The sequence below is a fragment of the Poromitra crassiceps genome (assembly GCF_964638095.1).
Source record: "Poromitra crassiceps genome assembly, chromosome: 1".
Taxonomy (NCBI): domain Eukaryota; kingdom Metazoa; phylum Chordata; class Actinopteri; order Beryciformes; family Melamphaidae; genus Poromitra; species Poromitra crassiceps.
Window position 1 is genome coordinate 74307480 of NC_139623.1, and position 23238 is coordinate 74330717.

Below are 23238 nucleotides of genomic sequence, written 5' to 3' on the forward strand. Positions count from 1 at the left end.
TACTAACTGTAGCTATACTTACTGTATACTGTAGCTATACTTACTAACTGTAGCTATACTTACTGTATACTGTAGCTATACTTACTAACTGTAGCTATACTTACTGTATACTGTAGCTATACTTACTAACTGTAGCTATACTTACTGTATACTGTAGCTTACTAACTGTAGCTATACTTACTGTATGCTGTAGCTTACTAACTGTAGCTATACTTACTGTATACTGTAGCTTACTAACTGTTGCTATACTTACTAACTGTAGCTATACTTACTGTATACTGTAGCTTACTAACTGTAGCTATACTTACTGTATACTGTAGTTTACTAACTGTAGCTATACTTACTAACTGTAGCTATACTTACTGTATACTGTAGCTATACTTACTAACTGTAGCTATACTTACTAACTGTAGCTATACTTACTAACTGTAGCTATACTTACTGTATACTGTAGCTATACTTACTGTATACTGTAGCTATACTTACTAACTGTAGCTATACTTACTGTATACTGTAGCTATACTTACTGTATACTGTAGCTATACTTACTAACTGTAGCTATACTTACTGTATACTGTAGCTATACTTACTAACTGTAGCTATACTTACTGTATACTGTAGCTATACTTACTAACTGTAGCTATACTTACTGTATACTGTAGCTATACTTACTAACTGTAGCTATACTTACTGTATACTGTAGCTATACTTACTAACTGTAGCTATACTTACTGTATACTGTAGCTTACTAACTGTAGCTATACTTACTGTATACTGTAGCTTACTAACTGTAGCTATACTTACTGTATACTGTAGCTTACTAACTGTTGCTATACTTACTAACTGTAGCTATACTTACTGTATACTGTAGCTTACTAACTGTAGCTATACTTACTGTATACTGTAGTTTACTAACTGTAGCTATACTTAGTAACTGTACCTATACTTACTGTATACTGTAGCTTACTAACCGTAGCTATACTTACTGTATACTGTAGCTATACTTACTAACTGTACCTATACTTACTGTATACTGTAGCTATACCTACTAACTGTAGCTATACTTACTGTATACTGTAGCTATACTTACTAACTGTAGCTAATAGGTGGAAGAAGTCTCTCAAACACACTTCATGGCGCAGCATTTTTTTCTCTTCAAACTTCATGTGATGCTGCTGATTATGGAGCATAACTTGTTTGGGAGACTAGTACTAGTGCTAACAAAATAGCCAACAGCTAACACCTAGTTCCTAAACATCCAAATCTGAGCTAATACAGCCTAGATTGTGAGTATGTGTGTGTGTGTGTGTGTGTGTGTGTGTGTGTGTGTTCACCTGGGTGCGGTTGTGTGAGTATAATTCCTTACTTTTAGTGGGTGTTGGATGACAAAACATGGTGGCATACTAATCACTAATTCTGTCATGTCTGTGAATTATCTTGCATCTCTCATTCAGTCCAACCCAGTTGACATTTCAACCGTAACCTCCGTTGATTCTAGACCCCTTTTTTATGCCTTGATTCAGTTATAAAAAGGTGAAAAATGTGCTCCACCCTCTCCTCCCCTGTGACGGGGACTAGGGCTGGGTTCAAAATCAATTATATATTGATATTTATTTGATGGAACTGATATCGATTAGGGATGCACACAATTAATCGAAACTCAATTAATTGCTTGTTAAGGATTTACTCGAGCAAAGAAAAATTACTCGATCAAAACAAAACATAAAAAAAGCAACGCATTAAATGGTGTTTTCAAATCATTTTTCAATGATCCTCCAGAGGGCGCAATGATATCACTGTAACAGACTGTGTTCAGCGTCTATGCGAGGCTCTGTGTTTGTCCCCTCGAGATTTGCCGTACAATAGGAAGTGGGATGTTGTTGACCACAGAGCTGGTGTGTGCTAACGCTAGGAGCTAACCAAACAACGCTGGATAAACGATCCCACACAGTGGCCCGAAGTGAAATACTATGACATGAGCTTTTAGGCATGTTTAAATTAATGAAAATAACGCTGGTGTAACGTCAGACAGATGGCATCAGACGCGCTGGCGTTCTCCTATGTCACGTAGTTGCACACAAAGATCATATATATGGAAGATGAACACTCCAACTTACTTCCTTGACAGCTAAATCCACATTTTCTTCTCACAAATGCTCAATGGCTTCCTTGTTTTGCTCGGGAGTACAAAAAAACTTTAATTGGCGACCCCCCCCCCCTTTCTCTTCTCAGTGCATTGGAATGTGCAGTGTGCCTCTCCTGCTAGTTAGCTTAGCATTCCTTTAAGTGTAGTTAAATTGTGTCATAGTATTACCAAGAAACAAAACTTTGAAGTAAGTGTGTGTGTGTGTGTGTGTGTGTGAGTGAGAGTGAGAGTGAGAGAGAGAGAGAGAGAGAGAGAGAGAGAGAGAGAGAGAGAGAGAGAGAGAGAGAGAGAGAGAGAGAGAGAGAGAGAGAGAGAGAGAGAGAGAGAGAGAGAGAGAGAGAGAGAGAGAGAGAGAGAGAGAGAGAGAGAGAGAGGTTTTTGTCAGCGGGTTCAGGGAATTAACACCACTGTTACTACAGTCAGATCATATGAAGGAGGGAGTTCCAGTCAATCTGGTCAGGTTTTGAATATATTTATTGTGACTGTTGCATTTTGTTTTTCTGTGGTTCTGCAACAGACACAAGAGAAAAGTGTCATCAATTCAATCAATTAAAGGTTATATACAATAGATAACAAGGGAAACAATGTCATTAATCAATAAACAATTAGGCCTTTCTCATACAAATAATAATTCATACATATCACATATCACTCCAGGTACCTGAGGATTCTAGAAATAACATAATTTCATATTGTAATATATATATACCATATATATATATATATATATATATATATATATATACACACACACACGTGCGATACAGCGGGTACAGCGGGTACAGCGATTGTAATATATATATACCATATATATATATATATATATATATATATATATATATATACACACACACACACATATATATATATATATATATATATATATATATATATATATATACATAATATATATATATATATATATATATATATATATATATATATATATATATACACACACATACATATATATATATACAGTATACACACACACACACACACACACACACACACACACACACACACACACACACACACACACACACACACACACACACACACACACACACACACACACACACCACCACCACCAGTAATCCACCATTAACTGTATTAAGGATAAATCTTAACTTACATTTGGCATTCACACACAGGTTAACCCATTGGTACCTGATGCAGCATTTGCGTGTATATCCCTCATTACGCGGTTTTCGGTCTTAAAGGGATACACACACAAATGCTCCATCAGGTATCAATGGGTTAACATGAGTAGGACAACTGCTTTTGGTGCAAGCAAGCTGTATTCTGAGCTGTATTCTGCAAGGTGGGACAAACACTGCAGCAATCAATCTCACCCTCCACTGCTTGGAGGTAGTTAGTGTGCCAGAGTGTTGGTCATGTGGGGGGGGGGGGGGGGGGGGGGAGGATTGTGGGAAATAGAGTTCCATTTGGAGAAATCCTTTTCTACTGTGTGTGTGTGTGTGTGTGTGTGTGTGTGTGTGTGTGTGTGTGTGTGTGTGTGTGTGTGTGTGTGTGTGTGTGTGTGTGTGTGTTAGGAACAAGTGCTTCATATTACATGCTAATGCCAAAGTAAGAAGTCTATGCAGGACCAGATTTGTTTTCCAGCGATCCCTCACATAATGCTTTTTCATAACTAAGCTAAACTGATAAGAAAGTGAAACCAAAGAAAAACAGCTGATTACTGAGGTGCACTGCACAACTTTTTATGCTTAGTTCAATTAAACACACATCATGCCCGGGCCCCATAATACAGCTTTCCAATGATGATCCATATCTACACTAAATCATTTGAGGGAAATATCAGAGGGAGAAAATAAGTTTGCCCGTGCAGTTTCCTGATGCATGAATGAGTGAAATCCTTGCTTGGGTGAACCTGTGAATCAGGCTGCCTCAGGTAACAGGTCTATGGGAGCTGTGCTGTGGAAAGAGCCTGGCTGTTCGTCATCAGTTTGGTTAATCATTGCCCGGGCAGGTTAGCGGTGGCTTTTCAATCTTTCACACACTATAGTTTTCCAGCTCCAGATAAGGGCCTGGGATTCAACAGCCTGGAGATACATTTCGACGTGTGTAGTGACTAACCTTCCTAACCTAGTAGTGTTTGTCCCCCTCTAGTGACTAAGCCTTTAACCTACACCTACAGTATGTCTCTTTTGGGAAAACCAGCAGGTGCTGTTCACTGGACCTAACCCTCTCAGTGGTAATCTTCTGTCTACATACCCCCCCCCCCCCCCCATTCTCTACCCTTCCCTTTTCCCCCATTTCTTGTTTCTTTTCTTTTTCTTAATTGAAATTCTCCAGGACCTACAGCAGGTGATGGTATCGGGTCCCAATCTCAATGAGACTAGCATTGTATCCGGAGGCTACGGCGGAACCACAGAAGGCATCATCTCTACCAGCTCTATGAAAGGTAAGAGTCTCCTCTCACTCTTTCTCTCTCACTCTCTCATGTGTCAAGTGTCCTCTCACTCTTTCTCTCTCACTCTCTCATGTGTCAAGTCTCTTCCCTGATTTCTCGGCCACACCTGTCACTCTCCCGTTTGGACTCCTTCTTTTGACTGTGTGTCCCACCCAGAGGTCACTTAATCACTTTCTTTAAACGGCAATGAAGCGTTGTTTGATTTGTGGAGCCTCATGTCTTTTGTTTCCATCCATTTGAGATTGCTGGCTGATTGTTGGCCTCCATCCTCCTTTCTAGCTGTGGGGGGGTCAGGGGTGGAGGAATGCATGACTGGAGTAAGAGAAACTATGTTGTAGAGCCGACCGATATATCGGTCCACCGATATTATCGGCCGATAACCGATATATCGGTATCGGCCGATATGTTTGCCGATATTTTGTATTTTTTAAGTTATAGACAGCATGTCGTGTATATTTGATCTTTTTTCTTAACTCAAATTATATTTTATATTTGTTCTGTTTGTGTTTTTGTATTTTTTTTGTTATTTATAATTATTAGATTCCGAGTTCGGTTTACGGTTTCATTGCATTGATGTCATTTTGGACCATAAAGTTTATTGATAAGCTGTAAGATATCCTCCCTACATTACATATCTCAAGTCATGTCAAGTCATATCTTTGTCAAGTGTTTGATATTTGAGGGATCATTGTAAAATAATTGTGTAATCTAATGTGTATTATAAGATATATCGGCCGATATATGGATATCGGAATTTTTTTACTTCCTAATATCGGTATCGGCATCGGCCTCCAAAATCCAGTATCGGTTGGGCTCTACTATGTTGACTTAAAAACTCCATCTGCTAACACCAAAGTGCTGTGGTAGGATAGCCTGGCTCCAGACCTTCGAAGTTCCGCCCACTCCACAGTTGTGGAGTTGGCTGTTCTTGGTCTGGCATCGTCATATGCAAATTAATTTTCTCCGGTTGAAAATACAACCCGAGGGCACTGATTGGCTAATGCTGTTGTCAGTCATGCACTAGTCATGCACAACATAAACCGACACAAGCTATCTCTGCTTTGGCTACTAAATTTGGTAGTTGTAAAACGATTTATATCTACGAACAACGGGTGGTCAAAACGAATTTGACCATTGATGAAAAACGTGACTTGGACATAGCAAGAAAGCTGTCAACATCCCCCCTAGAAGATGGAAACAAGTTTACGAGTTGACAATTCAGTCTGAATATCAGGCTAGTGGTAGGATGGTGTTGCAACCAAGTGCAGTACTGAATTGAGTTAGTCCAAAACTGCCAGTAAAAAACATAGCTTTTGAACTTTTTGAAATGCCACTTTTCTTGGGAAATGGTGCACCCCAACAAAGCGTTTCAAATATACTATAACTGTACTGAAGGACAAAATCCCAGAAATGTCAATGTTAACACCTTGATTGCCAGCGACGAGTGTAGTCGTCAAACACAATCCAGCTGTTCACTGCCAGCGACGAGTTGACTCGTCAAAAAAATCGATTTTTTTTTTTTGACGGTGGGATGTGCATCGAACCCTTTTACATCTCTTATATAGGTATTGGACGTGTACAACGTGTACAACCCATTCCACCGACCCACTAAGTGGTGACAGTGCTTTCCTGACTAGAGGAAGGCAAGCAAAAAGCAGTGTGACTGAAGCCATTCTCATGAAGGTGGATTGGCGAAGGCGCTTTCATTTCGCGCTGATTGCTGGCGGTGCGGGATTGCAGATTTGCATAGTGGATTGCGGGTGGGACACACTTTGAAACACGCAGCATAAATATGACCAGAATCGCAAAAGCTTCATCAAAGCCCTCAACCAAAACTCCAAGAAGCGAGCGAGTCTAACCAGACTTCCTCAAAGAGCGGCCGCACAGACAGGCTCACACCCGCACAGCAGCAGCAAAGCAAACTGGTGACAAGCGGGGACTGCCCCCTAGTCCGACACCAAATTGGAAACAAATCCCATTCTAAAAGGCTTTTAGAATGGGATTTTCAACCCATTCTTTTTTGTTTCTTTTTCGCTATAATTTAGAGTAATTTAATTTCTATTCAGAAATTTATTTGAGAGGTCGAGAGTATGAGAAAGTGCATTTGCAAAGGTAGGAAAGTGCTTGTGACATGGCGCTGCAGCCAAAAAGAACGCCCACAGGAGGGAGGAGTTGAGCAGAGGGAAGTTTACTGCTGTTATGGAGGAAATTACTGTTCAAAACTATTGTTTAGGTCTTACTGATGCCAAAAATGAATGGTTAAAGTGACTGTGCTATCGAATTTCACAAAAAGCCGTTTATCTCTAAATATTTTTTCTGATGCTGAAACCATGCTGTATTCAACTGCTAATGCTTACATAACTACTAACTCTACAAACTAACTCTTTTAGACAGAGAAAGCACACATTCTATTAGTTCTTTTTAGATGATTGGTGTTCACGAAGTCGTAACAGAAGAGAAACCTCGGCTCTTGTAAAATGAGCCTAGAATCCTCAAAAACCCCCCTGGCAGAAGCTATCTACAGCAAGAAAAAAACGGCTGGCAGTCAATGTGTTAAAAAATGTCAAGCAATAGTGTGACGATAATGGCAAGAATTGCATAGGACCCATGTGTCAAACACTGGTTGTAGCGAAGCTTGTGGGCTTGCTGGGGGCAAAGCTTTTGGGCTTGCCTCGTGAAGTGTGCTGGATCGTGGATGAGGGCTCACGGGCTGTGATCGATCAGAATCACAGGGATGGAGGTAGGGACCGAGATGTCGGTCCTGGGACGTGGTTGAAATACCACTGGTGACCTGGCTGGGTGTAAGGCAGTCGGTCACCAGGGCCTGGCTGGTTGTAAGATAGCCAGGATTCAGCTCGGGTTCGGATTTGGTTGTGCTAATGGTTGACATTATGAAGGTAGAGTAGGAAGTAAGTATACCGGATGTATATGGAATACTGGAAGAAGTATAGCGTCACAGAACACCTTGTTTATATCCCCGTGTTTGTGATGTCACAACGTTCAGGGAGCTATGACATCATCGGTGTTATGTCTGACATCACCGATGACCTCACAGGTGAACTCTGACTTCATCATTGATGATGTCATCATCATTACGTCGTTGGCGCGCCGGCTCGTGGGCGTCGACTGCCCCAAGAACAGGCCTGACGGTGGGCCATTATGGACCCTTTTCTACACTGGTATTGTCCATTAATTGTCTCATATTTTGTATATTTTAGATCACAATATTTATATTTTGCTGTTGAATAAATTAGAAGAAAACGTACACAAAATATTCTAATACAGTATTGAATGATTAATGGAGAAAAAAACAGGAGGGAGAAGGATGGAGATGACAGTAAGCTACAGTATGCATGGAGTTTTCATGTCACAATTATCCTGTCCAAAATAATTGCGATTAACGATATCGCGATAAACATTAAAATATCCTTAAAACTCTTAATATGGCACTAAAACATACTGGAATCATGTTTACCTTACATTTTGTTAAAGGCATTTAACATGTACGATTTTCCCCACTTAATGTCACGCTGGAGCTGTAACTGTAACATCAAAATGTAAACACAAACAATCTATAAAACAGCTTCCCATGCCACCCTATTAACTCGCATTGCTCTGATATAGCGTCTGCTATCCACACTATGCAACCCCAGACACTCGTCTGCCATTGAGACATGCAAAGCGAGCCACACAGCCGACATCTCGCATTGTTAACACAGACCAGAGGCCTATACCATGAAGCAAGATTAGTGGCTTAGCGAGGTAACTTCAGGTTTAACCCTGGGTTTGCCGTGCTACGACGCTAGTTAACTTCTTACCGAGATCTAATTCCATAGCAATTTATGCTTCACACTTAACCTGGTCGATAAGCAGGTTAAGTTGCAAGGATCAGATTAAACCTTAAAAGGCACCGCTCACGAACCAATGAGCTTCCTGGAAAAGGAGAGAAGAGTTTTTTGCGACCGCCAAGACCCATTTAATCATATACGTCTCTAAAGCGCACCGTGTGCGCAACGGAGATGCTGAACATCAGTGGTGAAATCAAGCAAGCTGAATAACTTACGCATTGAGACAATCTGCAATTTTTTGCTAGCCCTCCTTTCTGTGATTATTATGTACAGCAGTGTTGCCTTTGGTTTTTATTACGCTTCGTCTTTGAATTCTTCATATTTCCTTGAGATTATGGTTTGTTCCTCCAGCATGAAGTAGCCTATTCATTTTTATTTGCTCCCGAGCACGTTTGACATGGAGAAATATCACTAAATCACCTGCGTAAAAAGGTTACCATAAACGTCTCCAAAGCACACTAAGGTGCGCTGTGTGCAACGGAGCTGCTATTTGTATAGGCAATTTTTTCATTCAATTAAAACTACGCCCGCACCGTGTTGATTCAGAGCCTATATTTCTAACGTTAAATCTATGATCTAAATACAGATTTTGGAAATTTAGACTGAGTTTACGCTCCTACTCGCAAAAAACACATGTGGGTTTTATTGAGTAGACCTATATTAATCTGCTGTATAGGCACTAGACAGAAACAGCAGCAGAAATCAAATGACTGATGTGAATAAAAGCGGTAACTTTAGACAGTCCTTCAGTAACAGACTCATATCCAACCCAGACTTTGATTGTGACATGCAGTAAAGCTCCGTTAATTTGCCACTTTGAGGAAATAGGCGTGTCTGACGCTGTAAAATCGGAGCTGTCCATATTGCATTGTGATTGGCTAGTTGTTACAAACCACGCCTCTTTCGTGGGGACGAGCTCCTGTTCACGAGCATTTTCAGGTGCACGCGCTCTCAACTTGATTAGAAAAACCTGGATCCACTTAAAGAGCATGGTGCAGGTTAAAAAAATCTGAATTGACATTTTGCGCTCATGATTACAGTGAAAACACTCCAAAAAGACAAAGATCCATCCCCCCCACAGGCCCCCAGGGTATAAACATGGAGGAAAAGGTGGCATTTTATAAATGGGCGTGTGACATAACAACAGGAGTGACATCACAAGAGGAGAATGTTCTGCTGGGGCTGACACAGGGATGCAAAGTCATGGAGAGTGAAAAAAGGTGACAGATACCAGGGCAGACATAAAACCACTCAGAAATCCTCACATTTAAAATGTGACTGTCACCTAAAGGTGACTATTTTGCATCCCTGTGACATCACAAAAGGTAGTTCCATGAAATGGACCAGTGCCCCCTGCTGGTTACAAAAACTAGTCTAAACGCAGCTATGTGTGATTGAAAAAAGTTTTTTATTCCCCAAATCCCATTGCTATATACCCCTTCCACATATTAATGCAATGTGGTCTCCAACCTGCACCATGCCCTTTAACGAGTTGAGAACTAGATTCATGGTATGACTTAGCTAGAATCTTTATCTTTATTGTTTATTATCCTACATTCGTGGTATGGGCCCAGTGTTGGGGGTAACTCATTACAAAAGTAACATATTACATGTAATATATTACTTTTAGCAGTAACTCAGTAATATCACTTATTACTTATAGGATATCAGTAATATTATACCAGTTACTTTGTCAATAACTCAAGTTACAAATTGAGTTACATTTTATTAAATCAAAGCACATATTTAAAAAATATATAATCATTTCCTAATCAAACTGTTTTTGTTTTATGCAAATAACCACTATAGATGACAATAACAAAGGAAAAGAATAACATTTCGAATTTAGGATTGTTTACACTGACTTCAAGGCGGTTGAAATTATTTTTTCGGGATGGTTCCGGGGTGGCGATGTCCTTCTGCTGCTGCTGTTTTGGTGAAAGTAATGCAAAAGTAGTGTATAAGTAATGAGTTACTCAACACAGACATTAATATTGTAAAGTAACATATTACTTTCAAATGAAAGTAACTAGTAATATGTAGTATATTACATTTTGAAAGTAACTTGCCCAACACTGTATGGGCCTCAGGAAATACACAGTCCCAAACCGCGATACAAACAGAGACTAATCTTGTCAGCTGAGCACCAGTGGCTCCTGCATTACATTACTGGCTTTCCTTGGGAAGCTAAGCAGGTCTGGCCTAGGATACTCCTTGGATGGGAGACTGGTGCTGGAGGTGGTGTTGGAGGACCAGTAGGAGGTGCTCTTCCCCTCTGGTCCGAATGGTCTGATGAATAATCTGATCTGATGAATAATCTCCCCAATGCCCCAAAGCAGAGACAGGTACTCTGTCCTGTGAGTGAGCACCGTCCTTCGGATGAGACGTTAAACCGAGGTCCTGACTCTCTGTGGTCATTAAAGATCCCATCGGCACTCTTCGTAAGAGTAGGGGTGTAACCCCGGTGCCCTGGGGGGTGTAACCCCGGTGCCCTGAGGGGTGTAACCCCGGTGCCCTGTGGAGTGTAACCCCGGTGCCCTGGGGGGTGTAACCCACCCGGTGCCCTGGGGGGTGTAACCCCGGTGCCCTGGGGGGTGTAACCCCGGTGCCCTGGGGGGTGTAACCCCGGTGCCCTGTGGAGTGTAACCCCGGTGCTCTGAGGAGTGTAACCCCGGTGCTCTGAGGGGTGTAACCCCGGTGCCCTGGGGGGTGTAACGCCGGTGCCCTGTGGAGTGTAACCCCGGTGCCCTGAGGGGTGTGACCCCGGTGTCCTGGGGGGTGTAACCCCGGTGCCCTGAGGGGTGTAACCCCGGTGCCCTGGCTAAGAAATTCCCCAACAGGCCTTCCTTCAATCATGGCCACCTAATCATCCCTCGTTACTTAATGGTCACATTCAGTCCTCAACTCTCCACCGTGATAGGCTGATGTGTGGTTGAGCGTTCTGGCGCAAACTGGCTGCTGTGCATCACCCAGGTGGGTGCTACACATAGAATATTTCCACCCATCTGATTTAACCTTTTTAGCTGGAGGATACAGCGCACAAACCTTCATCTCACCACACTATAATTGGAGCGGGCAAGTGCGTGTGTCTGCGAGCCTTGGAGGGCAAACCAACGAGGTACGGTAGAAATTAGTGATGAGGAGGAGGGGAAGGAGGACGAGGCACGGTAGGAGGAGCGCTAGAAAAAGTGCGCTCTGTTTCTAGTTAAAAAATAAAACAGGAAATCAATAGGACTGTGACTTGTTACTGAGCTACATGCTTTTTCAAGTCACTCGGGACGATATTCTCTTTGCGACAATATTCACAATTATACTATTAATGGAAGTTCACCACAATACAATTATCTTGAGTGTTTATTATCATGGTAGACCAGTGATTCCCAACCTGTGGTCCGCGGCCCCCTGGTGGGCCGCGAAGGTATTGCAAGTGGGCCGCCAAATCATTTCCAAAAAAGTATGATTTTTGGGGGGGGGGGGGGGGGGGAAATCATTTTTTTTTTTTTAAGATTTTGAAAAATCATACTTGAAGAAGTATGATTTTTGTTTCTTTGATGTTATTGCTTTTGCTTGAATTGAAGTTTCATCTTTACATCATCTTTATGGGTTTGTGTTTATTTGTAACCCTATCGATTTAATGGGCTTTCTTCTGATATTTGGATTTTGTTTGGATCTGATATTGGATGTCAAATTGCTATGAGAATGCATTTTTCCATTGTTGAAGGATACCGTTATTTATTAATCATTTGTTAATTAGCCTGTTACAGACAGCCCCTTGCTTGTCATTTCTGACATCTGTGTGGTGCTGATGGACAGCTCCTTGAATGATTGGTGTGTGTGTGTGTGTGTGTGTGTGTGTGTGTGTGTGTGTGTGTGTGTGTGTCTGTGTGTCTGTGTGTGTGTGTGTGTGCGTGTGTGTGTGTATGTGTGTGTGTGTGGACAGCTCCTTGAAAACTGTAATACTGAAGGTGTTGCAACATGTTACAGGTGCTGTGTTAGTGACTGTGGAGCTTCCAACATGTTTCTCCTGTATTCAGTTCAGTCCTTTATGTTCAATTTTCAATAAAAAAGTGCTCTGAGAACGCATTATATGGCCTTTGTATTTATGGGGTCGGAGGTGGGCCGCGAACATTTTTGAGACATAAAAGTGGGCCCTGAGTTGGAAAAGGTTGGGAACCACTGTGGTAGACGATAATGTGGTATATTGTCCCAGCCCTAACTTCAACTAATAACAGGTTTATATTGGCTTGTCTTTTTTTATGCATGGGGACATTTGAAAATTATCGGGAACTTGACTTGCAAATGAAGAGCAGCTGCCAATTTGAACACTAACTGTTGATACTAATCCATTTGAATCTTGATATCTCTTTCTCTGTCAGGTCCTGCCGTGTGTTACAACTCTGGGTTTAACAAAAGGATCCCAGTTACCGGAATAGGTGGCTCCTTAGATCTTTGTCTTGATTGTTACAGCTCAATATGGAGAGTTGATTTCCAAAATGTGATCTCTCCATTTTGGGGTGGTGGGGAGGAGGGATGAAGGAAGATCATTACCGAAAGCTTTTAATTGAATGTTGAAATCTATGTGATCCAGTTTGTAAATAATTGGTTAATCAAGCCACCCTAACCCTAACCCTAAATGTTACTACTTGATATCCTTTAAAAAAAGACCATAATTAGTTTTTATTAATGAATTAATTAAATCTTAGAAATAACGGATGTGGATATCTTATTTTGGAAAGATGCTCTTCTGTCTTTAGAGATTTAGCTTGCTGGGAGAGCTTCTCTGTCCCTTTTTTCCCTCATCAAATGTTGTGTTTTTGAGGGAAGAGAAGGGCAGTACACTTATTGTTGCCTTCTGGGTCTTTTTATTGGAAGTACTTTGGCCTTTTCCCCATCTATCTTTGCCTTTGTTTTCCATATTATTCATCTGCTCACAGGTTGGCTTCTCTTGGGATTTGGAGATGCTCCTTTTAATTGGTTCTCGGCCGTTCTTGTTTCCCCCCAGAATGACTCGCTAAAATAATCTGTGAACTGGTACAAACAGACAACGTTGTCTTCTCGTTTGTCACAATGTCTTTATTCGAATGAAGATGTCGTTTCTTGAGTAAATAGAGAGCTTACTAGGAGAATCTCTGCAGACTTTTAGATTCTTCAGAGGACATTTCTATTCTGTCATCTGTTCATATTTTTCGTTCTTATTTTACTCAGTCGATTGATTCAACAAAAGGCAGCATTTCGTATGGAGTGCAGCAATTCACCAGATTCTTTAGCCATTTGTCCGGATTGTTCACTGATTGTCATGCGCTAAACATTGTCCTTTGATCTTTTTACACGTCTATCTTTGTCCTCCACCTCCCTTTCATCACTCCCTCCTACCCATTCCTAAAGCATCCTCCTCTCCCTTTTCATCTCCCTCCTACGCTCCCCTCCTATATTATCATTACATTTTTGGCATACAATTTGGCAAATGCACCTCTAGTTTCTTCGTTAATACATGGCTGTTTTGCCTCAATGACCGACAATTTGTACTCTAAATAACCAACCATCATTTAAAATCCTGATCCTAACAAATGTATGCCACTATTTGACCAAACCCCAATGTGAATGCCACCCTGCCCTAACTAATACCTACCCTAAACCCTCACTCACACCCTATCCCCCGCCCGCCCGCCCCCTCACTCACACCCTATCCCCCGCCCGCCCCCTCACTCACACCCTATCCCCCGACCGCCCCCTCACTCACACCCTATTCCCTGCCCGCCCCCTCACTCACACCCTATCCCCCGCCCGCCCCCTCACTCACACCCTATTCCCCGCCCGCCCCCTCACTCACACCCTATCCCCCGCCCGCCCGCCCCCTCACTCACACCCTATCCCCCGCCCACCCCCTCACTCACACCCTATCCCCCGCCCGCCCCCTCACTCACACCCTATTCCCCGCCCGCCCCCTCACTCACACCCTATCCCCCGCCCGCCCCCTCACTCACACCCTATCCCCCGATCGCCCCCTCACTCACACCCTATCCCCCGCCCGCCCGCCCCCTCACTCACACCCTATCCCCCGCCCGCCCCCTCACTCACACCCTATTCCCCGCCCGCCCCCTCACTCACACCCTATCCCCCGCCCGCCCGCCCCCTCACTCACACCCTATCCCCCGACCGCCCCCTCACTCACACCCTATCCCCCGACTGCCTGCCCCCTCACTCACACCCTATCCCCCGACCGACCGCCCGCCCCCTCACTCACACCCTATCCCCCGACTGCCCGCCCCCTCACTCACACCCTATCCCCCGAATGCCCGCCCCCTCACTGACACACTCTCAAACCCTGAACGCCCGCCGCCCTCACTCACACCCTATCCCCCGACTGCCCGCCCCCTCACTCACACCCTATCCCCCGACCGACCGCCCGCCCCCTCACTCACACCCTATCCCCCGACTGCCCGCCCCCTCACTCACACCCTATCCCCCGAATGCCCGCCCTCTCACTGACACACTCTCAAACCCCGAACGCCCGCCGCCCTCACTCACACCCTATCCCCCGCCCGCCCCCTCACTCACACCCTATCCCCCGCCCGCCCGCCCACTGCCACAGACCTGCATATGAAGGCCAGGTGAGGTAGTGTTCCACCAAGCACTGCCACCCGCCAAATAGCAAGCCAATCAAATGAATACGAAGGGAGGGAACAGCATTGCCAGACGTACGATAATTATCGTATTTGTACGATAATTTCGACCTCTGTACGATGTACGATCAATAATCCCAAAATCCCCCAAATGTACGATAATTTCAGCATTTTGTGACACTTAGACGAATCCTACGTCTATCACTCTATCTGTTTATACAATCATCTCTTCAAATAACATATTTGCAGCCAATACGTGCAGGGTGTTTTGTTGTTGTTGCAACGCAGGCTGAGATCACAGTGTTGAAAAATCATGCCAAGTCCAAAAAGTAGCCTGTGATCAGCCGCAGCCCCCCCGACATAGGCGCGCCGCGCTGGGGAGGGGGCGTACGATAATTTCACTCCAAAAACGATAATTTTGACCCTCTGGTACGATAATTCAACATTTGCCATCTGGCAACACTGGGAGGGAAAGAAGTTGAAACACTGATTCAAAATCATCCCAAGATCAGTGGTTTCTAGATTAGTCCAGAATTCATAGGACTAGTATTTGGGACCGATCCTAAACATCTCTTGAGGCTAATTAGCATTAGACCTCCTTAAAAAGGACCATGCTATCTGTGACATTAGGGATGATTTTCTGGGTACTTACCATTTCTTCTCAGTTCTGTGCATTTTTCTGTCATTTACTCACTCATTAACTCATATGTCTGCATGCTATCACAGTGATTTCAAGGCTAGTGGTGATGGAGATGGGTTAGAAGAAGATGCAGTAGAAGAGATGTTTCAGAAACCATCATTAGTTTTGTCTTTAGGAAATCTGACACAATTTGAATACATTTGAAGTACAGTAGTTCTGGTCTTATTTCTGTTGTGTCTTGTGTTTATCAGCACGCTCATGTGTTGCTCCATCCACGTGCTCCCTGTCAGGTTCCAACATGCACCACAGCAGCAGCAGCTCATCAATGACAGCAGACGAAGCCAACCGAGGCGTGGCTGTGGAAAAACTGGAATTCATGAAGAAATGGGGTCTCAACACCTACAAGGTACCTGAGGTCATCTTGTGTACCTTGGATAAGCTGCAAAAGAGTGATTTAGATCAGTTTAAAGTCTTATTTGGCGACTCTGCTCACCAGCGCTGTTACGGTGCTCTATGTCTCTGCCCCTGGAATCACATGCTTCCCACACAAAACCTCCTCTCTTGCATCTCTCCGTCTGCCTTCCTACTCAAAGCTGAAGAAAATATTCTGCCCTCACTCCTCAGAAATACGTGTGCTCATATGGTCTATGATCAAGTCGCAGACGGGACTTGCACCCGTGAAAGTGATTTTCTCCGCGTGCCTTCCTCCTGTGACTTCTTTTTTTTTGTTCAAAGTTTTTTTATTCGTTTTCTGTATATCATACAAAATACACAATACAGATTTAAATACACTTGACACTTTTAAACAAAAACCCATCCCACGAGAACCCCTAACCTATTACACCACATACATCATGTCATACATCGCAGTATATCAGTACACAAAGACACATAAAAGAAAAAGAAAAGAAAGAGAAAAAAAACAAAACAACAACAACAACAACAAAAACGGATGAATGAAAATAAATATGAGAGGGGGGGAGGGGTAAATCTATACATTTGAAATGCTTGAAGCGTCCATTTTCTCTACCTGGTCCAGGACTGGCTGCCAGATGGTATAAAAGTCGAGAGCACAACAACCCCTTGTAGCGTATCGGATTTTTCCTCCTGTGACTTCTGACCTCTCCTCTCTGCCGCCAGTGTACGAAGCAGATGATCTCTGAGCGTTTCGGTCGCGGCTCTCGGACGGTGGACCTGGAGCTGGAGGCCCAGATCGAGGTGCTGAGGGACACAAAGAGGAAGTACGAGAATGTGCTGCGATTGGCCCGAGCGCTGACCAACCACTTCTACAGCATGGTGCAGACGCAGCACGCGCTGGGTGACACCTTCGCCGACCTCAGTCAGAAGTCTCCAGAGCTGCGTGTAAGGCCTCCAAAATCTCTTTCTTTAGCTTTAACCTTGTCTTAACCCTTCATCATTGATCTGAAGCCTACGGATGGAACAATACATCGCAAGAAAAAAATCGATACAAATGTGTGATGATTCAAATCGGTGATAATGCTTTTCTCCCCAGTTTTTCTTTTACAAAGAAAATTAAATACGTATGCATTCATTGCGAAGTTTGTGTTTGTTATACCCTACCTCAGAAATAAAAAGGATTTTTTTAATTTGTTAAAGAAAATATAGAAAAAATACAGTATTTTGTGTTTGTTTTTTGTCTAAGGGAATCTTTTTCAGTCATGATTTGTCCGCAGTCTCATTTTGTAAATAAAAATAAAAACGTGATAAAATCGTATCGCGAGCTCGCTATCGTGAACTCAGTACAGTGAATCGTATTGAATTGTGAGCTGAGCGTATCGTTACCGAAGCCCGATATCAGGGTATTGAAAGGTAATTGTATAATAGAAGAATTTGAATTGCCAGCTCTCTTGCATTGACTGTAACCCAAAGCCCTCTCATTACAATGTGCATGAACGCCTCGCTTGCATTTACAGGATGAGTTTGGCTACAATGCAGAGACTCAGAAGTTGCTGTGTAAGAACGGCGAGACTCTACTCGGTGCCATTAACTTCTTTGTGTCCAGCATCAACACACTGGTCAACAAGACCATGGAGGACACCCTGCTGACCATCAAGATGTATGAGAACGCAAGGTGTGCACATGGATTGGTCATTCCCTCTTTTCATCCAACACATTGGATGGATACCAGTTTACAGGAGGTTTAACAAAGCAGACCAAACAGAAATACTGCCGTCACCGTGCACAAAACACCATCAAATTAAATACTGTCACAAACAATCCTCTTCCATAAAGCAGATGTAAAGACAATATAGGCATTACTTTGGTCTAGGCCAGTGCTTCTCAACCTTTTTACACCAAGTAGCCTTCCACCTCAGAAAATCACAGGTTGTGAACCACTGGCCTAGGCTATAGATACGATTGTGTTTGTTGCTCTTGGCTAGTTAATGGGAATTTTATATTCAGTCTTCAGAGTTCACTACTGTAAAACAGGAACAAAATATTTGAATCCAATGTGACAATGGACAATTGGTGTTAACATTTAAAGTCCCTGGAAACCAAAATCCACAAAAACCTAACTATTAAATTTAGGGTCTTATGTGAGTAATTGTGTGCCTCAGAAAGTAGCAGACATTAGTTTCAACCCTAACCCCGAAAATCGCCACTTTTCTACAAGGTCTGTTTTTCCACTTCCTCATTGAAGAGAGCGGTGCGCGCGGTGCTAAAATGCATGATCTTATCACGTCATAAGATTTAATCGAATCACACACACAGACACACACACAGTAGGGCTGTTCACTCGCAGCGGCAGAGTCAATCTTCCTCTCATCGCCGAGCAACGAGCGAACACACACACACACCATCTCTTTCTTTCTCTCTCTCCGTTTGTTTCCCTCCCTCTCTCTCTCTCGGAGGAGCTGCAGTCCTGCACCCACACACGGGACACGCCCACACAGTCCGCGGGAGAAAAGACTGTCTAAAATCTAATTGATTCTCATCACTTTTGTCATGACTGTCAAACCTAAATTTATATACTTTGCGACGTTCATCATCGTTCAAATTTGGCTGGTGGCTTATTAACATAGGTTCATGTGATGTGATGAACTCAAAATGCTAAATAATAAAAAATTATTTCTGGTTTCCAGGGACTTTAATCTTTCAATGCTGCATAATTAATGGTTCTCTCTGGGTCTTTGAATTTCTTTTCCTTTTCTCTTTTTCAATTCTCTTGTTTCCATCCCTCCTGTTCTCAACAGACTGGAGTTTGATGCCTACCGGTCAGACCTGGAGGAGTTGAGTCTAGGTCCGAGGGACGCAGTTGCCATGGCTCGTATAGATGCCGCCCAGGAACAGTACCAGGTCCATAAGGAGAAGTACGAACGCCTCCGCTCGGACGTCATCATTAAGCTCAAGTTCCTGGAGGAGAATAAGGTGAGTAGACCTGCACTTTCATCGTGCTGTGTTTTTATGCTTCCGCCGGCGATAGCCAGGCTGGAGGCATTATGGATTTGGATTGTCCGTACGTACGTCTGTCCGATGTTCATTAACGTGATATCTGAGGAACGCCTTGACGGAATTTAATCAAATTTGCCTCAAACGTCGACTTGGACTCAAGGATGAACTGATTAGATTTTGGTGGTCAAAATTCAAGGTCACTGTGACCTCACGAACGCCATTCCCAAGTTAACACGATATCTCAGGAACGCCTTGACCGGATTTCTTCCAATTTGGCTCAAACGGCGACTTGGATGCAATGATGAACTGATTCGATTTTGGTGATCAAAGGTCAAGGTCACTGTGACCTCTCAAATGCCATTTTCAAGCTCGTTAACGCGATATCTCAGGAACGCCTTGATGGAATTCCTTCGAATTTGCCTCAAATGTCCACTTGGGCTCAAGGATGAACTGATTAGATTTTGGTGGTCAAAGTTCAAGGTCACTGTGACTTCACGACTGCTCGTTTCTTGCTCGTTAACGCCATATTTCCAGAACCCTTTGACGGAATTTGTGTGGTTAAAGGTCAAACTTCAAGGTCACTGTGACCTCACAAAACCCCATTTCCAAGCTCTTTAATGCGATATCTCAGGACGGCCTTGATGGAATTTCTTTGAATTTGCCTCAAACGTCCACTTGGACTCAAGGATGAACTGATTTGATTTTGGTGGTCAAAGTTCAAGGTCACTGTGACATCACGACCGCTAGTTTCATGCTCGTTAACGTGATATCTCAGGAACGCCTTGACAGAATTTCATCTAATTCGCCTCAAACCTCAACTTTGATTCAAGGATGAACTGATTACATTTTGGTGATCAAAAGGTCAAGGTCACTGTGACCTCACAAATGCCATTTTCAAGCTCGGTAACGCCATATCTCAGGAACACCTTGACAGAATTTCAAAGTCTGGACAGACATGGATGTCGACTGCTCACTTGTTGGCGGAGGCATACATCCGCGGTGCGGTCATTCTAGTCTTTATATTACATTTCTACTCTCCAGATCCAGTTGATGTCTTAAGGCTGTCATCACACCCACAGTCCATAGTTGAAAAGTTTACAACTATTTGTATTTGGCTCCAGTGGCGGACTGCATAATCGGGCACGTCGGGCAAATGCCCGGTGGCCTGGCTTGGCCTGCCAATTTTTTTTTTTTTTTTTGCAGGCCAGGCCACTCACTGAACAGCAGGCCAGGCGCCGCCTACTGGTTTACTAGTGGTTTTATTACTTTATTCAGGTTTAAAGTGGGTGCATCTCATTGTAAAATTGGACTTGGCCCAAATTGGGCTTCAAACGGCCCAAATTGGGCTTCAAACGGCCCAAATCGGGCTTCAAACAGCCCAAATCTGGCTTTAAACGACCCAAATCTGGCTTCAAACGGCCCAAATTGGGCTTCAAACGGCCCAAATTGAGCTTCAAACGCCCCAACGCCGGCACGCGCGTCGGCCCGTATCAGCCTGGCCTGCTTGGTATCTAATGCCCGGCCTGAATTATGATCCCAGTCCGCCCCTGTTTGGCTCATATAGGTTCACACTGCTCAATTTGCAAGCAAACCAGGGCTTGTAAAACAAAAGCCACGTGGACTCAAAGTAGCTTGTTTATTTGGCAGAGGTTTGGTTTAGCCTGTAATCCTGTGAAGGTAGAGATTTTGATGGAGTCAAAACAAATCTGATTCCAGTCCACGCAGCTTTATCCTAAGTATGGCGGGCTTGTCTGCACTCTTTGCTGTAATTTAGCTTCTCTGCTGTTCATACCTGGTAAGAAACAGCTGAATATGACCAGTCAAGATTGCCGTTTGCCCTTGGTTCATTTGTTAAGCTAGGCTCTTCAAGCATGAGTAACCACTGTCTTCAACATTATCAACATCCATCTCCTTCTTCCCATAAAGTGAGTTTTGAGACTGCTTCTTATGTTCTCACTCCTAATGACCTAGCCTGATAAACCATCCAGTCACGTGAACTCACATTTCATTTTGTTCTTCGTTCCCATCTGGCCTGAAGCTTACACCCAGTCTTTTCAGTGGGCGGAAGTTGGGCGCGTGTACTTGCCTTGACAGACAACTCCTTTAGCCAATCAGTGTTGGATCCAGTCAAACCCAAATCCACTCGGGAGAACAGCAAAAACATATTTCCCGCCCAGAAACTGTTGTTGCATACTCCTGTACTTGTTTAATTGTTGTTATTGAGTCTGTTTCTGCAATAACTTTAAATTTTATGGCTGTTTAAACTAGTCAAACGTTGACATTACTCCTCGAGGCGGACAGGCAAGGAGGTGGCCATTACTGTTTTACTAGCGACGTTCCGGTTACGATGTCAACTACGAGGCGGGTTGCTGATTGGCTCGTCCACTTTGCAGTTTCTGCAGAAAGCCCTCCCAGAGTTGAGGCCAGACGATCTGGTAGAACAAAATGAAATGTGAGTTCACGTGACCGGCTGGTTTACCAGGCTACTAATGACCCGCATCACAGTTCATTCAGAATCGGACTGAGACCCGCATGTTCAGGTGGTTTCAGAGGAAAAAAGAACCCACTTCAAACATGCTGGGTTAAATGACACTCATAGAAAGCCCTCACTTTCTGCCTCAGTCTTAATTAATGGGATACGCCAGTTTTTCGCGAGATGAAATATTAATCCATAGTTACGTGAAACGTCATTTTCGGAGTAAATCCCCACACCGAGTTACTTCCTTGTTTGCCTGTAAAGAGCGCTTCCGCTGTACACAGCGCATGCGCTGTATGTCGCGCATGCCTGGTGCCCATGTTTAGAAAGTAATTCTGGCTATCTGTTTACCTTAAACAAAGATCATTTCTCTGCATTTGGATAAATATTTCCGTATTTGGATAAATATTTCATCGTGGTGAGTACCCGAAGCACAACATGTATTTTGGCACTATTAGATGTGTGTTTTTGGTTATTTTGAACAGGTGTACCATTGGCCTCCATTCTATGGTGATACTTACTAACTTCACGACTGCAGCTCACTGTATACTGCGCGGACAGTGACCGTAACGGCATGGTGTTACCTTGGTTACGTGGGGGGGGATATGGATGGTGTTACCTTGGTTACGTGGGGGGGGATATGGCAAATGAAACGAAACTCCCGAAAAAGTGGCGTATCCGTTTACTAAACACAAAGTGACTTCCTAAGCTCCCCATCTCCTCCCCGCAGGTGAAGGTGATGCATAAGCAGCTCCTCCTCTTCCACAACGCCATCTCAGCCTACTTTGCCGGCAACCAGCAGCAGCTGGAGCAAACGCTGAAGCAGTTCAACATAAAGCTGAGGCCCCCGGGGGCCGACAAGCCCTCCTGGTTAGAGGAGCAGTGAGGGAGCAAGCCTGCCGGACCCCAGTCTCTTCGTCGTCCCACCTCCACCAATGTTACCTGTTGAAAACCCCCACCTCACAGAGGACCACTACAGAGGGGAAAAGCATACAGATAACCAGGTGGATGAAGATATGACATGAGCATATAACCCGGTGGATGAAGATATGACATAAGTGTATGGTTTGGACGGGATGGGTGGCAGGATATATTGATGAGTGGGCTAAAGGCAGCAGGACACCAAATGGCCAGGGGGGGGGTCTTCTAGGGGGCTTCACTCAGATCCTCTCCTTGTCCTTTGTTCCTCGAGTAACTGCTCATCTCTCTCTCTCTCTCATACTAAATTGTTTGACTTTCTTTCCTCAACACAACTTTGCTCTGTGAGTTTGTATTAGTCACTTTAACAGCAATCACTGTACTCCTCAAGTGCTCCCCAGTGCTCTGAGATTAAGTTCTACCCCCCCCCCCCCCCCTCCCCCCAGCATCTCAACAGAGAGAAAGACGAGGACGGGCAAAACGGTAAAAACATTTACGACTATAAGAGTGTTTCAAACATGACCAACCACCACATCAAAACTCTTCCAAACCTAATCATTCTCCTAAGTGTGCCTCCTTATACGTGCTAATGTATTGAATGAACTCATGGCCTGGAGGAAGAAAGATTCGTTTTTTTTTAAGCGCTATGATTTCCAACTCTAGACATGAACTGCAGTACACTGGAAACGGAATGTTCAGACATTTCTAAACAATGTACATTTCAAATTAAATACTG

At 43.6% G+C, this 23238-nt stretch overlaps 1 protein-coding gene across 3 annotated transcripts in view; it reads left to right on the plus strand.

Annotated features, from left to right (window-relative positions):
- arfip2b (ADP-ribosylation factor interacting protein 2b) overlaps nt 1-22944 on the plus strand; it is a gene marked incomplete at its 5' end in the record, with an annotated part of 30529 nt that extends 7585 nt beyond the window's left edge. For 2 of the 3 annotated variants that reach the window (XM_083649696.1, XM_083649698.1), the window contains 7 exons: nt 4466-4574; nt 12808-12864; nt 15985-16100; nt 16835-17056; nt 17629-17786; nt 18910-19084; nt 22315-22944. In XM_083649696.1, the coding sequence (XP_083505822.1) occupies nt 4466-4574; nt 12808-12864; nt 15985-16100; nt 16835-17056; nt 17629-17786; nt 18910-19084; nt 22315-22470 (993 nt within the window). In that variant the 3' untranslated portion in view covers nt 22471-22944. The remainder of the gene's footprint in view (nt 1-4465; nt 4575-12807; nt 12865-15984; nt 16101-16834; nt 17057-17628; nt 17787-18909; nt 19085-22314) is intronic. The other variant, XM_083649697.1, reaches the window with a different exon arrangement.
- Nucleotides 22945-23238: the final 294 nt, after the last annotated feature.